At 40.4% G+C, this 21,848-nt stretch overlaps 1 protein-coding gene across 5 annotated transcripts in view; it reads right to left on the bottom strand.

Annotated features, from left to right (window-relative positions):
• Positions 1 to 21,373, bottom strand: part of AKAP11 (A-kinase anchoring protein 11) — a 44,930-nt gene extending 23,557 nt beyond the window's left edge. For 4 of the 5 annotated variants that reach the window (XM_069009850.1, XM_069009820.1, XM_069009833.1 and 1 more), the window contains exons 1-6: positions 21,292 to 21,373; positions 12,115 to 12,222; positions 6,353 to 6,469; positions 2,822 to 2,869; positions 1,286 to 1,420; positions 190 to 454 (exon numbers count right to left, since the gene is read on the bottom strand). In XM_069009850.1, the coding sequence (XP_068865951.1) occupies positions 190 to 454; positions 1,286 to 1,420; positions 2,822 to 2,869; positions 6,353 to 6,469; positions 12,115 to 12,174 (625 nt within the window). In that variant the 5' untranslated portion in view covers positions 12,175 to 12,222; positions 21,292 to 21,373. The remainder of the gene's footprint in view (positions 1 to 189; positions 455 to 1,285; positions 1,421 to 2,821; positions 2,870 to 6,352; positions 6,470 to 12,114; positions 12,223 to 21,291) is intronic. The other variant, XM_069009827.1, reaches the window with a different exon arrangement.
• Between the last annotated feature and the right edge of the window lie 475 nt (positions 21,374 to 21,848).

The raw sequence follows: 21,848 nt of genomic DNA, 5'->3' as shown, positions 1-21,848 counted from the left end.
GAATCTTTGGTTTATGAGTTGGTAAACTGTAGTGAAAAGAGCAAAAAATTAATTTTTCAATCGCATAATATCCCTTTACAAAGCATGATTAAAGTAAAAAAAATTACAATTTATTTACATTTACTTTCTTATTAAATCCCAACAGCCTAAATTTCAAATACCAATTTCTAAAAGCGTGCAAGAATTTACCAGCACTTTGTATCTTTGAAGATTCATCTTCATCTAAGTGTTCAAAAGCAGTGACAAAATCATCCTCAATTGAAGAAACTGACTGATTGGTGTCGTCATCTTCTCCATGGGTTGTCTCTGTTTGATGTTTTTGTGAAGAGTTTATTTCCACAGCATACCTTATGCCTGTGGTGTACTTGCTTAGCAAGTTAAATATATAATCAACTTTGATCCTTGGGAATGAAGGAGACAGTCTCATCACACAAAACACTTCAGGGAGCTGATTCTTGAAAAAGAGAACAAGAAAACAAACACAGCAATCTTCAAGGGATCCCTTCAATGCATTTTTATGAAGAGTAAATAATTTAAAAATATATTCAGTACATGAAAATAAATTCAACAGTTTGTGTAAAGTGATAGCCAAAATGACCTACTCATTTTTGTAACTTCTGCATTCTGTATAAATCATTACAATAATGTAATACAACTATGATAACATGTAGCCAAGAATCTATTAAAGAATGCATGTTAAAAATTTGTGGATTTGTGGAGGAACACAGTATTTCAGAGCAGGTTTATGCTGTATAATACTTCAGTTTATAGGGTATCTGTTTCTTCGAGGTACCTTTTATCTAACATGCAATGTCTGTAATTGGAAAGAATACAAGTAGCATGGTAATAATGGGAACAATATAAAAATAAAAATAATGGAAATTACATCATTAACAGCATTTATACTTTCTTTTTTAAGAAAAGCGATCACTGAGTTTTACGAACACCAGACGTACCCTTAATTTCTGGCACCCCTGTTTCAACAAAAAAAGTCTGCTGAAGATGAAAGCTATCTGAGCAGAGATAGGTACAGTGACAAATTTCATATTCTTTCCAAATTGCCCGTGAAAGGGACTGTAGCCTAGCAGAAGCATGGGATCAGCACCATAATTAAATATTTGTTAATTATTTTCTGTAAACAATACAGCACCGTTTATTTTCATGAAACAACAGAAATTGGCTAAGATGGCCCAAAACCAAAAGCAAGCCAGGGTGTAATAAGACTAAGCTCTTTAGGAGGCAAAATGTAATGCTTCTGACATGCAAGGAGACACACAAATTTTACCTGATGTTTCATGATGTAAGGTTTTGCCAAGGTTTTCTTTATGTCTTTTAGAAATACAGCCTCATTTTCTTTTAGTTTGTGCAACTGGAGCGATTTCAGAACATCTGGAAGCTCTACAGAAACAGCTGACAACTCCTGATTTAAATTTAAATAAAAAAACATTGAGAATATAAAGTCAAAGAAACAGCATGCAAATAACAATGGTTTTGATCTCATACCTCCCCTAAATCCTAACAGCTGCTAATTCTGGTGAAGTTTTTCTTTTCTTTCTTGTATTTCTTGCTCTATCCCCCACGTACTCTCTCAAACTGTGATGTAAAGCTTGTGTAAACAAGATTTAATTCAGTCCATACTTGGAAGAATGCTTAAAAGTCATAAAGCAGAATCTCGTATGTGCTGAAAAGCAGCTGTACATCCTACAAAATACCCAACTACACTGACCTCAGCTAATGATGGTTCTCAATGGACCTCCACATGCTCCTTGTGTGCTTTACTGGAACAGCGTTCTATATCCCTATTACAAAAGCATGGTCTTTAACATGACCTTGGACAACCTTTAGATCTATCTAATACAGAAGAGGCCTATGAAAGATTTACGCTTTTTTTTCCCCAACCATCCAAACACTACTGATCCTTATGGGTCAAAGCAAAACTCCATAAACCTGTTCTGTCCAACTTTCTCTAAATTCCATCTAATTCAAAACAATCAAACAGTTCCTACCCATACTTGAAAAAATGTCTAGTATTATAATTTGATGAATTAGCAACATTGATCTAATATGGAACACAAGTGGATTCAGAGTTTCTGTTTTACATTTTAAAACATCAGCAAACTGTTACAAGCAATCTCTATCTACTAAGATCTAGGCAGAGTAGAAACATAGAAATTTATTGTGAAAATGTAGGTTATGAATGATACTGATACGTAAATTGCACAGGAAGACTAAACCCTTAACTTATTAAAATGGCACATCATAACCCTCCTAGCTTGCTATACTCCACCTTTTAAAATAATATTTCCTTATCTAAATCTCCAGAATAACATCTTAAGGCATAACCATAATACTGACTCCTAAACCCTCACAGCTAGTGGTCAGTTCAGTAAAGTTTTAGTTTCACATATGATACTGCACCATATTAATAAGCACAATTCAACTAAGGATAACACACCAAAATTCTGATACATTTAAGTGTTTAACAACACCCAAACCAAAAAAAAGCACCCACAAAAACCACAATCAACCAAGCCTCTTCCCACCCAAACACCACCCCCCCCCACCCAATCAACCCCCTCCACTGCATTTGTTCCAGACCATCCTAACACAAAGACTGACCCAGGTAACACTGTAAATACATATCAAACACTGATTATCATACTAAAATAATTATTTTCAAACTTTCAATGACATTTGAAACTTAGGCTTTTAAATACTAAAGATACATCTATTTCATTTCTTGAACACCAAATTTCCTCCATTTAAAAACCTAGGTGCTACTTAGAAGAAATTTTCCAATATAAATAGATATATATTGTACCTGCAAGCAAGCAGTACCCATCTCTTCTGCAAAACATATAAATGTAATCTGTAAAATAAATACATTAATATAGTCAAGTACAGTAAAGATTTGTTTCCTGCAGATACTTAAGAGTTAAAAATTCAGCAGACTTTAACTTAAAGCTTTATTCTACTGCCACAAAAACCATACCTTAGGGTAGCACAGCTAGCTCAAACGTAGCACACGGTCATACATAAAGAATGGTAATGCTATACTATTTGACTTGAGAAAGGTCAGATTAGACTGAAGAGCATACACAACATTGAAAAACCACTACACAGGAATTATTCTAGTGGCTGGTATATACAGAGCAACACATACAAGCCTCATTACAGCTGTTAAAATAAAGACGATTTTGCAAAGATCAGTGCTCATCTGTCCTTGCTTCAGGCTGGGCACATATAAAACAGTTCCAGTCTGAAATCTGTCCATGCTGACAAACTGTTACACATTTGGATATACTGAGTAAGTATAGTGCCAACACATTATGCAATTTGCCATGTAAATTGATTAGCCTAAGGCCAAAACTCAATGGATTACTTAAGCCACATGTTTGCATACCAGCACCAAGTAAACAAACCCTAACATAAAAGAATTAAAATATCCAACCTAGCAAAAAAAAAAAGTCTTGCCAGGCTCAGGAACCTTGAGTATGCCAGAAATATCAGTTTTACCTCAGGTTCTTGTGCCTGTGGACAAGGGAGATATTTTATCACACACTGTCCCTCTCTTCTGTCTACAGGTGCTTTGTACCATTCAGCATGAACAGACCGAAGAGAGTCAGTCACTACTCAAACTTTGTTTCAAACATCAGACTTCCTTAGTTCTCATTTATTATTTTCCTAACAACAAATCAACAGGCCATCTGCATACTGAAAAATAAAAAAAATCCCAAGGCATTTATTTTCAAAACATTCAAAACAAGGGTGTCAGAAAATAAACTTTGCTTCCTTTTTGTAGATATGGAATAAAGCACAGAGACTAAATACTTCTACCAATGTTTGAAATTCAGTTTTACATGGCTTGGGTTCCATTTTTTCAGAGCACTATGCAACATACTGATTTCTAAGGCATAACTCATAAATTTGTAGCAACTACTCCAGTTCCTCCAAAGAACATCACTATGTTTATATTGATATATTATTAACTGGTTCAGCTACTGCTTGTACATACACAGATTCTCCGTAACTAAAGAGCTAGAAAAAAGAAATGGCCGGAATTCTATTTTGAACTGTACTTGTGCTTTGAATATGTTCTTTTGAAGTGTGACCAAAAAAGAAACCCCAAGCTTTATTTTCAACTGAAATCATACTATGAAAAATTCTGACTTGTTTATTTCAGGGGGTCTCAGAAAAAGATCTCATGCTTCCAGTAAATGCCTTCCTGCTTACATCCACTTATCCTTATGTCATGTATGATAAGATCATAAATGAAACAATGCTCCTCAGTAGCATTCCAAAGAGCTCCAGACAAATTACACCTCTCCAGTACCATATTCACTGTGTTAACTGTGACATAATCCTGTTTGAGCAATGTTACTCTTCAACTCTTAAACCTTCTCTTCAACTCCTACACAATTCATCTGCACAATATCTGCAGGACACTACATTTTATCATCTGTACAATATCTACAATATGAACTGAATTCCTCCACAGAAGGGGCAAAATACCAAACAATTTAAACTACCTGGGAAAAAAAATAGCTCTCTTAAAGAACATTTTGAGCGGCTCTAGAATTTGTTGCTGTTTGGGGTTTTTTGGCAGTTTTGCTTTGGTTTTTTAATGGGTGGGGTTTTTTTGTCTTCTTACATGCCCCTTCCTCTTCCTCAAGATAATGATTCCAACCCTTATCTTCTCCCATGGGATAACTCATTGTGCAAGACAGGGCAGTGAGCAGGAGTCATAGCTTCACACAAATGAAGGGCAATATTACACTGTGAGGTCAGCAGACAGCTGTCAAAAAGACCACACCACTACTGAGTCTGTATATTTTTTCCTTGATGACAAGGCTAATCTGGATTTCTTTATTGTGGTCAAACTCCAGTTTTCACAGAAAAAAAATCACCTTTTAATACCTTGAACATGTTTGAAGTTAGCATATCAGTTCAAAAGTTGCTGGGGAGTAGGCCAAGGAAATAAAAAGGTCATCAGTAACACAAGCCCTTTCTTTCAACTAAAAATAAGCGCATGAGACACTGTATTCGAAGGCTATCTTAAGCCATGGGTACAAAGGAAATGGTACAGGCAAACCTAAATTCTGGTTTTCTCAAGTCTCAGTTTTTTTAACATCATTCTCCATATAAGTATCTTTTTCTGTATTTTCATAAGAAAAAAATACTTGTTCTGTGACAGGATATTGACCCTCTTACATTTCAACCAGAGGCTCTTAATTGCTTGATCTAATAAGGTAACTAAATATAGTCAGCTCTCTTTCTCCACAGAGACCATCACTGCAGGCATATAAAACATTTCCCAGCTACTTGTCAGGTATTTGCTACAAGAAAAAAACACCTTCCTAGTTACTAAAGCATGGTCTGCCTGATCAAATAAAGACAAGGCTTTGCTCACACCTCCACTGCATAGCTCTTCCTTCTTATGTTAATCTGCCACAGCTTTCATCTTTCACAAATTCAGCTTCTTGCCTGCTCCCCAAATGTTTTAGAGTCACAACCTCTGACTGTACCCATTCAGTTACAAAACCTCTCGTGCTATCCAGGCAATCCTAACTCATCTCTGCTGGTCACACAATCTGCCTCTTACTACTGCTTATGCAATTAGCAGTCTCCCCTAACCACTTCCTCAATTGTCATTGCTGCAATTCTCCCTATCTCAGCTCCTCTGCATGGCCTTTTCAGGTCATCCTCTCCTTGTCTAAGCTCCTCGTCAGGCCTGTCAACTACTCATTAGAAGTCTTGTAAAACCCATACTACAAGTTACATGGTACACATTGCTTTTATTTTTTTTCTTTTCCCTTTGGAGAAATTGTTGTTAGCCTTGTAACTCAAACAGTTCTAGTAATTCCTCCTTATAGCTTGACATTTACCTAGATAGTCCTACATTCTGTCAGGTCTACTTCTCTCCAGACCCTGTCCAGCTTTCAGCCCATCAATAATCACATAAAACAAGTCTAGATCTGCAATTCTGAGGCTTCAGCTTTTATCTTCAGATCTGAATCAAAGTGTTCTGCTATTTTGTGAGGATACCATCCCTACAACCTTGATCACAGCAGCGCTCACAAATGCAGTACACCCAAGTCATCTATTTTACACATCTTGGTTTTCTAGTTTCACAAATCCTCCAAAGCAGAGAAATGTCACCTTGAAATGTCACAGCTCTTTTTAAGGCTTCAGTGACTAAATTCAAGAATGACAATAGGGGGCACAGATTTTAAGTCCAGTAACTTGCAGCATTGTTCCTATTTACTATCCTGCAGCTTTCCATACTGTGTCACGAGAAATTATTTTCTATCATAGCCACAAAATATATGTAAGTGGGAATATTACAGCAAACCTCAATAAAATTATCTTGTTCTTCCTGATTTAAGCATTCTTCTGCTGATACACTGCATAACTCTTTCCTGCTGTGTAGCAGTGACTTCATGGAGTGCAGGATACTTTCACCAAAACTCTGAAAAACAATGAAAAAAAATTTAAGAAAACAATGTATTTTTAGTATTAGATACATAGTCCATCCATCTATTCTCTGCTCCCCACAAGTTTTGCTACTCTGATTATTACTTCAAATTATTTTTTACACAAATCACCAGGTTTGAAGTTTAAATTTACTTCAGGATATGAAGCTGAAGCAGGTACATTTTTTTCAAGCAATACTTTTATTCAAAAATAGTTTGACATTCTGTATTTAAAACAAAAAGAAAAGATGAGAACACACAGACTTGGAAAAAAAAGAACAGATGAATCCAAGAAGAAATCCAAACCCCATCTATTCCTTGCTTCCTTGCATTGTAGCCTGTATAAGGAAAAGCCCTCAGCTTTTCTTTAAACAGGATGAAGTTTAGCCAAGAAAAGTAATGGAGGTGGCTTCAAAAGTCAGAGGGGAAGAAAACAAACAAACAAGCAAAAATCCCCAAGAAAATCCACATACACTCTTTCGCATTCTATGAAGGATATAAAACAACTGTAACTTAATCCCATGTAAATATTTCTTGTAATTACACTTATGGTGACATGCAAGCACCCAGGGATGGCTAAAAAAGGCTGAAGAATCCAAGACTTTCTCCCAGTGTAACAAAGCGTAGCAGAACAAAAGAATCACCATTATGAAGGCAAATAAGACTACAGAACAACAAAAACTGGCTCACCCAGCTTGTAAAAATACACAATATCCTCTCAATTGTTTTAGGAAGTCGGCAATCTTTTCTTTTTTTAATTTAAAATTTTCATCTTCTCTAGCAAATTGTAAGGTTAAGAACACAAATAAGAACATCATACGGTTAAAAATTATTAATCCCGTTAATTATTCTCTATAAGACTGCCCTGTTAAAAATGACATGAGGAATCAGTGTGTCCAACTTATGACAAAGTATTTCAAATTTGCATAGTTTCTCAAACAATAGCAGAAGTGCTAGATAGCCAAATTTAGACAGAGAATGTTTTGCATTTCTGGTACTCCCACAACAAAAACAATCCCTTTATAGTAAAAGGGGTTCTTACATACTACAGTTAAACCTCAAGAAAGATTTTATTTTTTCTCTGTATAAAAAGCAGTGTCAAATACTACTATGTTGAAAGTCAAATTACTAGAGCAGGGCCGGTGTCACCGTGGTTGTGCTCATGGCAACACAGAATTAGGAAAGCACTTCTAGAATCAACAGACAAAAGCAAAACAGAACTTCAGGATCTTTGAAATTGCCAAAATACATTTCAGAATGCTAGCCAACAAGACTGCCATACTGACAGCCAAGGTCAAGTGACACTAAAGAAGTCAAAACAGTAACTTTTATAGAAAACTAACAGCTTAACTATTTTAAAAAGTACGTTAGGCAGCTGTTGGGTCATTTGAAATGAATTAATGAACCATTCACCCAATTTCCACTTTTATCTATTCCCTTGCCCCCACTTGTTAGGTTGCAATTTGCTTCCACAGTTTAGTATGACATCTTTGTACTTTCCAAAATATGCTGTCAGTGCCTTTCTCTGATTATCTGGATTTTCCAAATTTACAAGTGGATGCAATACCAATTATTGCTCAAAGACTGTTCCCCAGTAATTCCTTCATTCATCTTGTACAAAAGTTAATTTGTGAAGCCAAGCAAACGTTGAAATGTCTCATTTTCAGCTTCTACAATAATTTAATCAGTCACAACATTCAAAATAGTAATTAGGGAAAGAAAAGAAGTCATATGACATGACCTAATTTTCTGCAAGCCAACAGTGCTCCAGTTTGAGAAGGGATCATTGTTATTCTCTAGTTGGCTTTTCTAAAGCTACAAACTATTACACACATGTTATTTATAAACAAGTACTTTACCCTAGCTTAACACCTGAAAGGCAGAATTGGTAAGTAAGAACCAGAGCGTGGTATGAGGAACTACTGAGGTAAAGGACAATTCAACATTTTGGAGAATTTTAAGTTGAAGCGGGAGAAGAAGAAAGGTGAAACAACTGGAAACATCTCCCTAAGGTCTGGGAGGACCAGCATACAAGACTATATGCAGCCCATGGTGGCACTATGCAACTGAAGAGATAAAATATCCACAGTTAAAATGAGGAGGAATGAAATGACATTTGTTTTTCAGATCATATTAATGAATATAAAAAAGTTCTGAATGTGAAAATAATAATGATATGGAAATTAACAGGAACACTACATACACAGAAGAAAAAATCCCATCTATCTGGACTTCTGTGGATCACTTAAACATATGAAGAGCTAACAAAAACAGATAAAGACAATTAACTAAAAGAGCTGGTTTTGGAAATGAAGACTTTGCCTGGATGGAGATAGTAAGGAGGGGGTTTTGAGAATAGTTGATATAGGTCAGTAAGCAACTTCTTCAAAATTTATCTTGGGACTGATACCAAGCATCATCATCCTTAATAAATATAATGAGGAAAGAAATACGAGATGAAGACTATTGATAATTTGAAGTAAGCAGGTGTCATCAGCTAAGGCAAAGAATAGCAAATCATACAGGAAGAACTTGCTAAGCATGAGTGTTTTAAAAAGCAACCACAAGGAACACAAATTTATGTCCTTAAAAACCAAAAGCAAGCTTTAAAATTGAATTGCAAATTCACAAGCTGGGAAATAAAAGACCTGAGCTGACTTCTTGATCATGGCATAGCAACGAATGAATAGTCAATATGATACTGCACTGAAAATAGCAAACATGCATCCTTTAGTGAAAGAACTGACATCAGAGTCACTCAGAAGGACATCCTGTGTAATTGCACATACAGTATTACCCACATATAAAAAGAAGATTAACTCACAACAAGCACAGAAAGTAGGACTATGAAGGATAATCACTGGAATGAAGAGGCTTTCATACAAAAGCAGACTAAAACCTCAGTTTACAGTTTCCAAAAACCAAGGCTAACAGAGGACAGATCACCAACTGTCAAAAAATAAGAAGGGTGAACATCAGCAAAAGAAATCATTTAAGTAAAAGAATAAGGATATTGATGAACAAACAGGTACAAATTTGCTGTGAGTAGCTTCTGCCTGAAATTCTTAAGTCTTAGTTATTAGTGCAGTGTGGCTTAAAAAGATAAAACCAGCAGTAGGTTTGGGGGAGGTGTTTTAAACCCCTCATTAACTGAGAGGCTATATTTAGTAACTTCTTCATATTCTTATCCTTAGCAAAATTGTGCTTGTGACAGCAGAGGACTGGACTCAATTTCAGAGAAATCCTTCTATCCAACAGACAATGATGCAAGTTCTCTCACAATCCCGAACTAGGAGATGCAACTACATTAAAAACTAAAATCTAACAAGTTCCCAAGACTATCAGCGCAGTTCAGGTAAGGACAAGGGGTCATCTTCAACAAAAGGATGTAACTTGTTTTTATAAATAGTACAACTACTTCCAGTGTACATCGACATATGGGCAAAAGACACCCAAGCAATCTATAAAGCGCTGCTTGGTAGGCCTGTAGGACTTGGTACTCCTTCCTCACAGAAATTCAAAAGTCATGTCTTGCAAGAAACCCTATTTCATTCCCAAGCACAGACTTCAAATTTACTAAGTTGTGCCAGGGGAAAACCACAAATATTGTCAGGCTGCTCAGACATGAACAGTGCAAATCCTTGTCACACCTCTAGCTCAACTGAGGAATTCAAAGATCTGCATTGTCTCTTCATTCCAGCAAATCAGGAAGTCATTATCTAAGGATCCATCACAGTACATTGGAGGATGTATTTGGTCTCATGAAATGTTTTAAAAAACAACTGTTTTCTAATATTCCAAACAACCTGCAAGATGCCACAGTATCTAGAGAAACAAAGTGCAGTGCTGGACAGTCATGCTTACTCTGCTCTTAAGTAACAAAGCAGCTCTTCTTGATTTCACCTACTGTAAGATTAAAATGGATTGAATATTTTAAGGTAATTTTGTAAAAATAGAAACTCAGGCTTTAAATATGCATGCCGTAACTGTGCACTGACTTTTAAGAGCTACTACTGCAACAATTCCTGTTAGCTGTGACAAAGTATTATGAAAAGGACAGGAATCAGACTGCAATCTTCTGTAAATCAACAGAAAGTGAAACACAGTGCAATTCTGACCACCCTACTGCCTGGTTCTATGAGAATGAAAGTTCCACCTCATAACCTAGGTAGACTCTTCACAGGTAAACATACAGAGGAGGCAGCCACAGATCAAAACAATGGAGTCTGGCTGTAGAAAAATGCAGAATTCTGAAAGAAGGGTTCAATTCATGTTTCTAGAACCACAGAGTTCAGAATGCTTAATAGCCATTAATGGAGCAGTTCACAGAGGTAATATTTTAAGCAACTATTAGAATCAATGAGGAATCACTGGTTACTGTCATTATTAGAAAGTTGTTTCTGTAAGGTCTAAAAACCTCGTGGGGCGGGGGGGGGGGGTGTGTTTTGTTTAGTAAATTGAAACAGAAAACCAAATAAAGGGCAGATTTTAAAAGTCCTTTAAAAGTAAGTTTATGTTCATGTTAAGGATGCAAAATTACTTGACTGTAGTGGAAGATCTCCATCTGAGCTGGAAAGTTCTCATAAACCAATAAAATACAAGGTTTTATACCACATATCTTAAAGTGAAGAATTATCATCCATAATTACAAACTGCTTAATATATGGCAGGTAACACTCCATGTTAGGACCTGGAACAACTGACTACCTGCCTGGCTGTCTCATAACACTTTCCTCTGCCTTCAAACAGGACATATACCATAGACACTGTTTCCTTAAAACAACAAAATCTGCTTATGAAACAAAATAATGCAATTTTCACATGATAAGATGCTTCCTTGATCAGTTTCTCCTCTTACTGTTGCAGCAACTTGCAAATAAGGAAGTTATTAATAATCAAGAAAGACCTAGAAAATTACTCGTGTTCAACTTCCTAGAGAAACATGGTTAGATAAATAAATTTGTTCCTTCAGGATAAACTGCAACTTTCATTTCATTAAGTGCTTATAGAAGTTGCAAGAAAATTTTAGGAACAGTATTTATGTTCTCCAAGTTAAATTCACAAAATTTAAAAGGATACATAAACTTAATTTAATATTAGAAATCCCCACTAATATCCTTCATAAGTGCTAGACATATTTTCTTTTTCACAAAGGCACTTCCTAAATGTTCATGTAAACACAATGGTAAACCAGACAAGACACCAAGATCTAAAAATAAAGATATTACAAGTAAGCCCTTACACAGGCTTCACAGAATTCAATGAAGGCTATATCATCATATATTCATTTATTACATAAAACAAACTCAAAAAAATCTGCTCTAAAATAAAAGATATACTCCAATAAACAAGGCAAATTCTAGGAAATTCATACATCATGATTTTATCACATCACCCTGAAAGACAAAAGCGTGCACTCTTCCCTTAAAATTATGCTGTCTCCTAGTTCAATTACACTAAGTATGCCAAAGTGTAAAGCAAAAGCAATTTCTTTGCCTCCTTGAAATGGCAGACAGCCAAAATTAAAACATAGTAAAAAAATCCCCACACTCAAAAAACCTAAATAAACCAGTTTATTTGGTTCATTACTAGATCACAAAGCTCTGAAATACTTTTTTTAAATTTAAATGCAGATAATTACCTTTTCAACAGATATTCTGGACTTCATGCGATTGCCCTGAGCCCTGGCATACATATCCATGGTCTTACCAATCTTGGTATTCGATGAAAGATGTCAGTTCAAAAATACCTACAAAAAACATTTATATTTGATTATTTTATGTTTATCCATTTAGTTTGCATCCACCCTGAAAATGCAAGTAGACAAAACAAGAACCAATAAAAACAATTAAAAAGCAGTTTAAAACTGGGAAATATTAAACAGCACACCATCCATACTGACAGCTGCCTTTAAAAAAGTACTGCCAAATGACCTTCAAAACCAGGCATGAAATGCAGAACACAGACACCTTGCAGTAAGTTTCATCATTTTATTTTAACTAGAATTTCAAGGCTGCATTGGGGGTGGGGAGGAACATTACATTAAATATTGCTTCACTATCACTTACACTCTGGAAAGTTTTTCAGCAGGCTCCTGTACTATAAAATGCACTGCAACCACCCTTTAACTATCTTGGGAGGCAAATGTACAACTCACCCACACAACCAACTGGCCTGGTCATGCCTGTCACCCTGAGGTACTACAGGCTAACATGGATCCTCACTCTTGTCCTCTGGTTCTGCTCTGGGCAGCCCAGTCTCTGCTGGCAAAACACAGCAAGACCACATGCATTAACCAGCACTTGCAACCAAGTAGGTGACAAGAGTTTCTGCTCGAGTCAGCTGCTCTTATTTATCCTAAGCCTAATTCTAACAACAACAAGATAGAAAAACAGCTATAACAGTATCTTTTTCAAGTTTCTCTCTTTAATCAGCAGCAATGGATCCAGTTTGTTTCATTCTTGTCCGCGTCCTCCCAAACAGGCAATAAATATAGAGCGCTAATAAAGACAGAAAGTATGTGGTGGGCTTTTAAGTTCTATAGAAGTTTTAATACTTCATCTTTTCCCATGGTCACACCATTTAATCAGGAAAAAGAGCTCCTAGACTATACAAAATAAACCGGGCAAGGAGCAAGTGCATGTAAAAATTACTGCAAAGATAAAGAAAATAAACACCATGACATCAGAGTATGGGTCTTTTCCACACAACTAACCAGACTGGTCTTGTTGATCTCATCTCAAGCACATATTTAACCTTTATATGGGAAACAAATATTTTTATGGGTTTGGTCTTCAGTATAAGTAATTTAAATAAGAAGATTAGTAGTGTCATCAAGTAACTGTATTTTTCATCTTCCTCCACCCCAGCACCTCTAAAAGTAAAACCTTTTCAAGAATACAATAGCAAGAGATTATTATTAGGTACATCTATTCACATTTCAGTTTGACTTCTGCTTTCCTTCACAAAGATGAACTTGCTAGAATCTTAGAGAAGTTGTTACACTTGGGCAAATAAACTGCAACATTTTCATCTCTAGAGCAGAGCTTCTCTCAACTGGATGTTTGAAGTTTGGAAGATTAAGACAATTACATGAAGTAGCCAGGCGCATGTTCCACAGGTTATATATATTATATATAAATATAATAAATACAAATAAAAAATCATTTCACAGTAAACTATGGCTAGAAGACTAAACACAACAATGCTTCTGCACTGCGTTTAAAAGAAAAAAAATCCACAAAACAGTATCAGGCAATAAAATGAAATCCACTTCACTTGTCCCTGCTGCTCTATCTTAAATGGCTAATCCACTAAAAATACAAACCATACTGGGGAAATACTCTTAGACACTCCTTGTCCTAAGAAAAGCCATCTATAGGAAAAGTTGGGTTTTCACACATGATCAGGTACTTCAGCTCTACATTTTTGGATGGATCCCTCCTTGCAGCAATTTTAACAAAGCCCAACACACCACACTATGGAGATGACCTTTTAACCCTGTTGGGCACTGCAGTGTTTACTCAGGTACAATAGGTCACAGTTATACCATAAACTGCCTTCAGGTTAAGTATTTTCCTATGTCATCTGCTACTAAACACTGGAGACCTGAACATCAACCTGCAGGATCCCCTACCTATGAAACCAACAGACTTGTAAATCACAGTATGAAGACTCTGAAAGACACTGCACAGAAACCATGCAGGTTTATCAACATAACACCATAACCATTTTGTCTTGTCTGCATCCTGTCCTTCAGCACTTGAATTATAGAGGTCCTAATATATACCTATGTTATACTACCTACAGCATCTCTGCTCTCCATCATGCATTTCAGAGAAATCTAAAGGGTCCCACTTGTCCAACAATGCAGCAAAACCTGAAGGTTTTCTTTTTAATATATAAAATTATTATCCATTTTCAATACAACAATGGTCCAATCATCTGAGAAGTACACAAACATTAAAACTAACTGAAAAGGAAGTGAAAGCACTGACAACAAAACAGCCTGGAAATACCTCATTTGTATAAATAAAACCTACTGTTTAAAATTGCTTTTACTTCTGGATATTAAATTTGACTACTAAATCTAATTTCCTCCTATTGTTAACTCAAAAAAGGGAATCAATGGCAGAAGTATCAGATATAAGAGGAACAGGACTTTCCTGTCTTGAACAACTATCGTCAGACACCCAAAAAAAGGAAAAAATTGATCACGCAACTAATTAATGAACACCCACACCATCTTTACCTTTTTAGCAAGTTGGATCACCTTAAATGCACACAGCATGGACAACACACAGGAGGAGTTGGAAGCCTCTGTGCTGCTAGAAAGCTACAACTTAGCTGCCATTACTAAAACTTGGAGGGAAAAATCCCACAGTTGGAGTGTGACTGTGGACAGCTACAGGCTGTTAAGAAAGGACAGACTGGGAAGGAGTGGCAGAATGTTGCCCTCTACAACAAGAAATGGATAGTGTGAAGAGCTGTCTCTGAAGAACAGCCACCAACAGCCTGAAAGCACCGTGGCAAAAAGAACAAAACAAGGTATCAAGAGAACCTTGTAGTTGATCCAGGGAAGCCTACTGAGAAAGCCTTCTTGCTCCAGCTACAGGAAGCATCACACTCACGGGCTCTTGTCCTGCTGGGGGACTTCAACCAACCCCAAATGTATTCAAAAAGTAGCACAGCAAGCTATTTCAGAAGAAGACTCCTGGAATGCATAGAGGATAGCTTAAGACACAGACAATCCTGACCAGAGGGGATGCAACACTGGTTCTGCTGATCACCAACCTAAGTGAGCTAATCACTGACGACAGGACTGGTGAAAGCCTGGGCCATAGGAGTCATGCATTTGTGGTGTTTGCAGCCCTGAGGGACACGGAATAGGCAAAAAAATAAGTTCTGGATCCTCAACTTTGGAATAGCATACTTCTGGCTGTTCAAGGAGCTAAATCCATAGGACCCCTTGGGAAACTGCCCTCAGAGACGTGGGAGCAGGACAGAGCTGGCAGATCTTTAAGGATACTTTCCATAAAGCACAAGAGCTACCAATCCCTGGGTGTAACAAATCAGGAAAGGAAGGCACAGGACAGGCATTGCTGAGTTGAGACCAAACTAAGACTAGCTGAGGTCAAACTAAAGGGTAAGTAGGAGATGAACAGGCAGCAGAAGCAGGGACAGAGGACACTGCCCAGTTTTGCAGGGATGAGGTCAGAAGGCCAAGGTGAAGATGAAGCTGAACTTGGCAAGGGATGCAAAGAATAAGAGGGGCTTCTACAGGTATGTCAGAGAGAAATGGAAGGTCAAAGAAAATGCACTCCCACTGACAAACACAACTGGCAAACTGGTAACAAAAGATGAGATGGCTGAGATACTCAACAACTTTTTTGCCTCAGTCTTCACTGACAACCTTTCTTCCCACACCTCTCCAGTGGATGGACTGGGGGAGCAAAGAGAAGATCAGGTCTGCAACCACCTGAGGAATCTCAATGTACAAAAGTCAAAAGGACCTGTTGAGACACATCCCAGAGTCCTGAAATAACTGGCTGATGTAGTTATCAAGTCACTCCATCATATCTGAAAAGTCATGGCAATCAGGTGACTGGAAAACAGGAAACGTTTTACCCACCTTAACAAAGGGTAGAAAGGCTGAACTACTGACCAGTCGGTCTAACCTCTGTGCCTGAGAAGATCATGGCACAGACGCTCCTAGAAGCTGTGCTAAGACACATAGAAACAGGGAGGTCATTCAGGACAGCCAGCACAGCGTCACCAAGGGCAAGTCCTGCCTAACCAGCCCAGTGGCCTTCTGTGATGGGGTGACTACATCAGTGGGCAAGGAAAGAGCTACAGATGTCATCTATCTGAACATCCGCAAGGCTTTCGACACAACCCCCCAAAACATCCTTCTCTCTAAATTGGAGAGATATGGATTTGATGGGTGGAATGTTCAGTGGATAAGCAGCTGGTTGGATGGACCCATCCAGAAGAGAGCAGCCAACAGCTCAATGTCCAGATGAACACTGGTGACAAGTGGTGTCCCTCAGCAGTTCGCAGTGGGACCAGTGTTACCTAGTATCTTCATTAATGACATAGACCTAGTTAATCGAGTGCACCCTCAGCAAACTTGCAGACAACACCAAGGTGAGTGATGTTGATCCCTTGAGAGGCCACCTAAAAACATAGACTAGACAGGAGTAAGGGAATAAAGGTAGGTATTTATTCGAAGGGCCTTCAAAGGTACACCCTTGGGAGCCAGAGGCTACTGCCAAAATGGACCCCAAGATGGACGACAGGTCATGAGTTCTTCACACTTTTATAGGTTCTGTTCATTTGCATATCAGGGTTAATTCTCCACTTAAAGCTTCAGTTAATAATGTAGCTTCCCCAAGCTTGCCCCTCCCTTTAGAGGCTTTTGGTTTATACTTTTTGGGCCTAGGATGGTCCGAGCGTCCTTGGAGAGCAGGCCCAGAGAGGCTTTGTTATGTCTACCTAGCATGAGAGAGCAGAATTGAACAGGCTACAAGAAACTCTAGAGTTACACACTAGGCAGTACAGGACTTGAAAAATATGAAAGTTAAAACCTAAGGCATCAGTGTGGTTGACGTGCCTAAGGGATGGGATACTTTCCAGAAGGAGCTGGATAAGCTCAAGCAGTGGAGTCATATGAAGCTCATGAGGTTCAACAAGACCATATGCAAGGTCCTGCATCTGGGTTGGGAAAATTCCCACTATCAATACAAGCTGCAGGATGAACTGATTAAGAGCAGCCCTGAGAAGAATGACTTGGGGGTGGTGATGGACAAGAAAGTGGACATGACCCAGCAACGTGCGACTGCAACCCAAAAAGCCAACCACGTCCTAGGCTGCATCAAAAGCAGCACAGCCAGCAGGGTGATTCTCTGCTCTGGTGAGAGCCCACCTGCAGTGCGGCGTCCAGCTCTGGGGTCCTCAGCACAGGAAAGACATGGACCTGCTGGAGCGGGTCCAAAGGAGGGTCACAAAAACGATCAGAGAGATGGGGCATCTCTGCTATGAAGACAGCCTGGGAGAGTGGGAGTTGTTCAGCCTGGAGAAGGCTCTGGGAAGACCTTACAGAAGCCTTTCAATATTTAAATGGGGCTTATAAGAATGACAGGGACAAACATTTTAGCAGCACCTGTTGTATTAGAATAAGGGGGAACGGCTTTAAACTAGAAGAGGGTAGGTTTAGATTAGATACAAAAAATCTTCTACAATGAGGGTGGTGAGGCAGTGACACAGGCTGTCCAGAGGTTGTAGGTGCCCCATCCCCGGAAACATTCAAGGACAGAGCTCTGAGCAACCTGATCTAGTTGTAGATGTCCTTGCTCACTGCAGGGTAGTTGGGACTAGATGGCCTTTAAAGGTCCCTTCTAGCCCACCCAAAGCATTCTATGAATTTATAAACCCATTTTTCCAGTGATTTGCTGAGGAACACTCTTCTCATCAGAGCATGTAATAAGCATTTAGCTAGCTTTTTCATATACATGTATCCTCGTTTGAATATATGTAAGGAGCAAAATTAAATAATCAACTTAAGGGAATCCAATAGGAAATTTTCCATAGATTTAATCTCTTTGTGTAAATCTATCCCATGCCTAAATTCACTCTAAGTCAGTCTATATTGACACACCTTAGCTGGCAGAAAAGAAGAAATTTTTTTTTTTTTTCTGTGAATGTGGTGAGTAAATCTCTTCAATTGTTATAGGGGCGTATGTGGACATCTGCACACCTGTGTTAAACACATATAGGTTATGAGAAATTTGAACTATACAGGCACTAATTTAAAATATATGTAGTATGTTCTTATTAAAATTAAACTTCAAATAAAAGATTCTAGGTGTATCAATATTATGTTTTAAAAAGGAAGTTTTTTAGTAGTACTAGAGCAAAAATAGACATCTTTGTTTTGAAGAAAAAGTATGGGTTTTTTGTCTTCAACACACTGACCTGAAGCAGCCCAGAGAACTGTGATGATGATTTGCAAAAGCTAGGCTTAATCAAACACTGAGCTTTGAATGATTCATTCCAAATACGAAATTTAAAAACAACACTTTTTAGAATCATAAAATCATCAAGGTTGGAAGAGGCCTACAAGATTATCTAGTTCAACCATCCATTTCCTCTGGTCCACTCACTGCAGGCATGGCAGAAGAGACTGGCCCTCACTCACTACACCTTCCTTTCAGGTGGTTATAGAGAGCAATGAGGTCTCCCCTGAGCCTCCTCTTCTCCAGGCTAAACACCCTCAGCCACTCCTCATACATGGGCCTTGTTACCCTTCTTCAGACATGCTCCAGTGTATCAATGTCCTTTTGGAAGTGACAACTCTGACACAATCATGCAACTGTGTAGGTTTCATGTACAGAAGTGAGGGGCTCAGAACTGGACACAGGATTTGAGGTGTGGCCTCACCAGTGCCGAGTACAGGGGACAGTCACTGGCCTGGTCCTGCTGGCCACACTATTGCTGATACAGGCCAGGCTGCCATTGGCCTTCTTGGCCACCTGGGCACAGCTGGCTCATGTTCAGACACTGTCAACCAGAACCCTCAAGTACCTTTCTATTGAACATACAGCCAGTCTTACCCCAGCCTGTAGCGCTGCAGCGGTTGTTGTGACTCAAATGCAAGACCTGGCACTTGGCTTTGTTGAACCTCATACCACTGGTCTCAGCCCACTGATCCAGCCTGTCCAGGTCTCCACGTGCCCTCCTACTCTCAATCAGATCAACACTCCCATCCAGTTTGGTGCTGTCTGCAAATTTACTGAGGGTGCACTCAATCCCCATGTCCAGATCATCAATAAAGATGTTAAACAGGACTTGTCCCAGAACTGACCCCTGGGGACACCACTAGTGACTGGCCTCCCGCACGGTTTAGCTCCATTCACCACCACTCTCTGGGCCTAGCCATTAAGCTTGTTTTTTATCCACTGAAGAGTACTCCCATTCAAGCCGTGAGCAGCCAGTTTTTTTAAGAGGATGCTGTGGGAGATGGTGTCAAATGCTTTACTGAAGTCAAGACAGACATCATCCACAGGCTTTCCCTCATCTACTAAGCGGGTCACTTTGTCATAGAAGGAGATCAGGTTGGTCAAGCAGATCCTTCCTTTCATAAATCCATATTGGTTGGGCCTGATTCCCTGGTTGTCCTGCATGTGTATTTATAACCTTACCAAACAATTGCTATTGAAAACCAAATTAAGCAAGTCTATGCTGACAATCAGGCAGAATAGTCTAACGGATCCTTCTCTATTTCTCATTTCTAATGATTTATCAGTTTCAGTGATCAGGTCGCCAGTCTTCAAGAAGTCCAGTTATGAAATACAAGTTGTCTTAACTATAGCCAGACCCACACTAAGAAGAGAGCAAAATACATAATTTATGGTGAGCATTAATGACCGGCTGGGTCCTCTTTTTCTTGTTTGGTTTTAATTCTCTTACATACTATTTTTGTCACATAGAAGCAGCAATTTCAAAAGAATCCTTCATTTTCTTTTCCTAGATCATCACTAGAAAGTAATCACCCACTTCCCCCCAGTCCTGGGTTTGGATTCTCAAACACTTCCCAGGAAAAAAATGTTATGTACTAGGGATATCCATTAGCCCAGATTTTGTGGCTTATGCAATAAACTTTAAGTTTCTGTACTTCATTCTGTTGTGTACATAACAGTACTACACCAAGTAAGGTGGGACTATTATTTTCTAATAAAAGTAAGTGACTATGCTGCAGCATTTTCTCAGGCAAACTTATTCCGCCCTAGAGAAAATTTCACCAGAGAATACCTTGTTTAGTTCTCAAGGATTAATTAAATATTGGTGGTATCTATCACCAAAGTCTAACTGTACAAATCTGAAATAATCTTACAAACATGAAACAATGTAAGACTCTTCCCATGTGTAAAATGGATAAATTTCGAGCATTGTTACCATTTATTTCAGTATCACTGATCTTTTCCAGATACAATGTAAGTGGGATTTTTTCCTCCCTATCTCACTCCAGCAGTACATCACTAAATACAGTTCGGATCTACAGCTCACCCTTTCTTTTTCCTTTTGCATATTGGATTTCTCTTTGAAAACCAGAGAGAAGTACTTCAGTTGTTATAAGAAAGACACAGAAAGCCCCTCAAAAGAGCCAAGAAAGCAAAGGAGGAACGCTCCTTGTTCCTCCTCCCTTGAGGGAGAAAAGGAACTGGGAGGAGGACGTGCGGCGGGAGGGAGGGGAGGGCGAGGAGACACTTTTACAGCGAAATGCTGAGAATAGGCTGAACTTACTTAACCCGTGCGCATCGACCACAACCCAAACAACGTAGGAAGGAACGCGAACTCACGGAGCCTCCGTGCACCGACCACGACAGCACCAGCACGGGTCAGTCAGTCCCCAACCGAGACTGCAGACGGACAGCCCTGGCCCACGGGGGCACCGGGGCGACCTGCGATCGCGAACCCCGCACGCCCCGCGGGTCCCGGGGCCGAAGCGCTGCGCTCCCCCCTCCCCACCTCGTGTCACCCCCGCGCTGCGGTGCAGAGCGGCCCCGGCCTCGCCCCCGGCCCCCCCCCAGGTGACCGGTGGGGCCCGCGGGAGCTGCGCTGCCCCAGGGGAACCTTCCCTGGGAAGGGCGGCGGAGGATGCGCTGCCCCGCGCCTTCCCGGGAGCCCCCGGGCCACCTGTGGCAGCGAGCCCCAACTGACAGGCCGGCGGCGGCGCCCCGCCCTGCGCCCGAGCTCCCCAGCAGGGCGGCCCGTGGGGGAGCGGCCGGAGGGGGTGGGAAGAAGAGCGAGCTATCCGTACCTGTGGCTGCGACCGCCGCCTCCACCACCGCCACCGCCTCCTCAGAGCCCGGCGCCCGCAGCCATGGCCCCGCAGCGCCGCGGCCCCGGAGCGCCCGACCGGACCCGCCGCCCCCGCCCCAGCGGGCCCCGCCCCCTCCGGCCCCGCCCCGCCCCCGGCGCGCGCCCCCGCTCTCGCGACGCTTTCCGCCCAGCCCCGCCCCCGCGGCCGCCGCCGCCGCCGCGCGCTCCCATTGGCGGGAAAGCGGCGGCCGCCCCGGAAGCAGCCACGGCAGCAGGGCGCGCGCAGGGGTGGTGCGCGCTTCGCTCGCCCCGGCCCCGGCCCCGGCCCCTCCCCGCCGGGCGTGGGCGTGGGGGTGGGCACGGTCCTTGGGAAGTCCCCGGGAGCCGTGGGCCCGACAAGGGGGCTGGGCTGCTCGTGCCTGCTCCGTCGGGGTTGGGGGCTGCCGCTCGCTTGCTCGAGGTCGCCTTCGGGGCCGACCGGCGGCCTCAGCACGGGACGTGGGTTGGAGGCTGCAGCCTGGTTTTAGTCAGACGAGGCGCAGACAAGACTGTAAG

This window comes from Aphelocoma coerulescens, chromosome 1 (assembly GCF_041296385.1).
Source record: "Aphelocoma coerulescens isolate FSJ_1873_10779 chromosome 1, UR_Acoe_1.0, whole genome shotgun sequence".
NCBI lineage: Eukaryota > Metazoa > Chordata > Aves > Passeriformes > Corvidae > Aphelocoma > Aphelocoma coerulescens.
The sequence above is the reverse complement of the archived record's forward strand: the minus strand, read 5'-3'. Positions and strand labels throughout refer to the sequence as shown.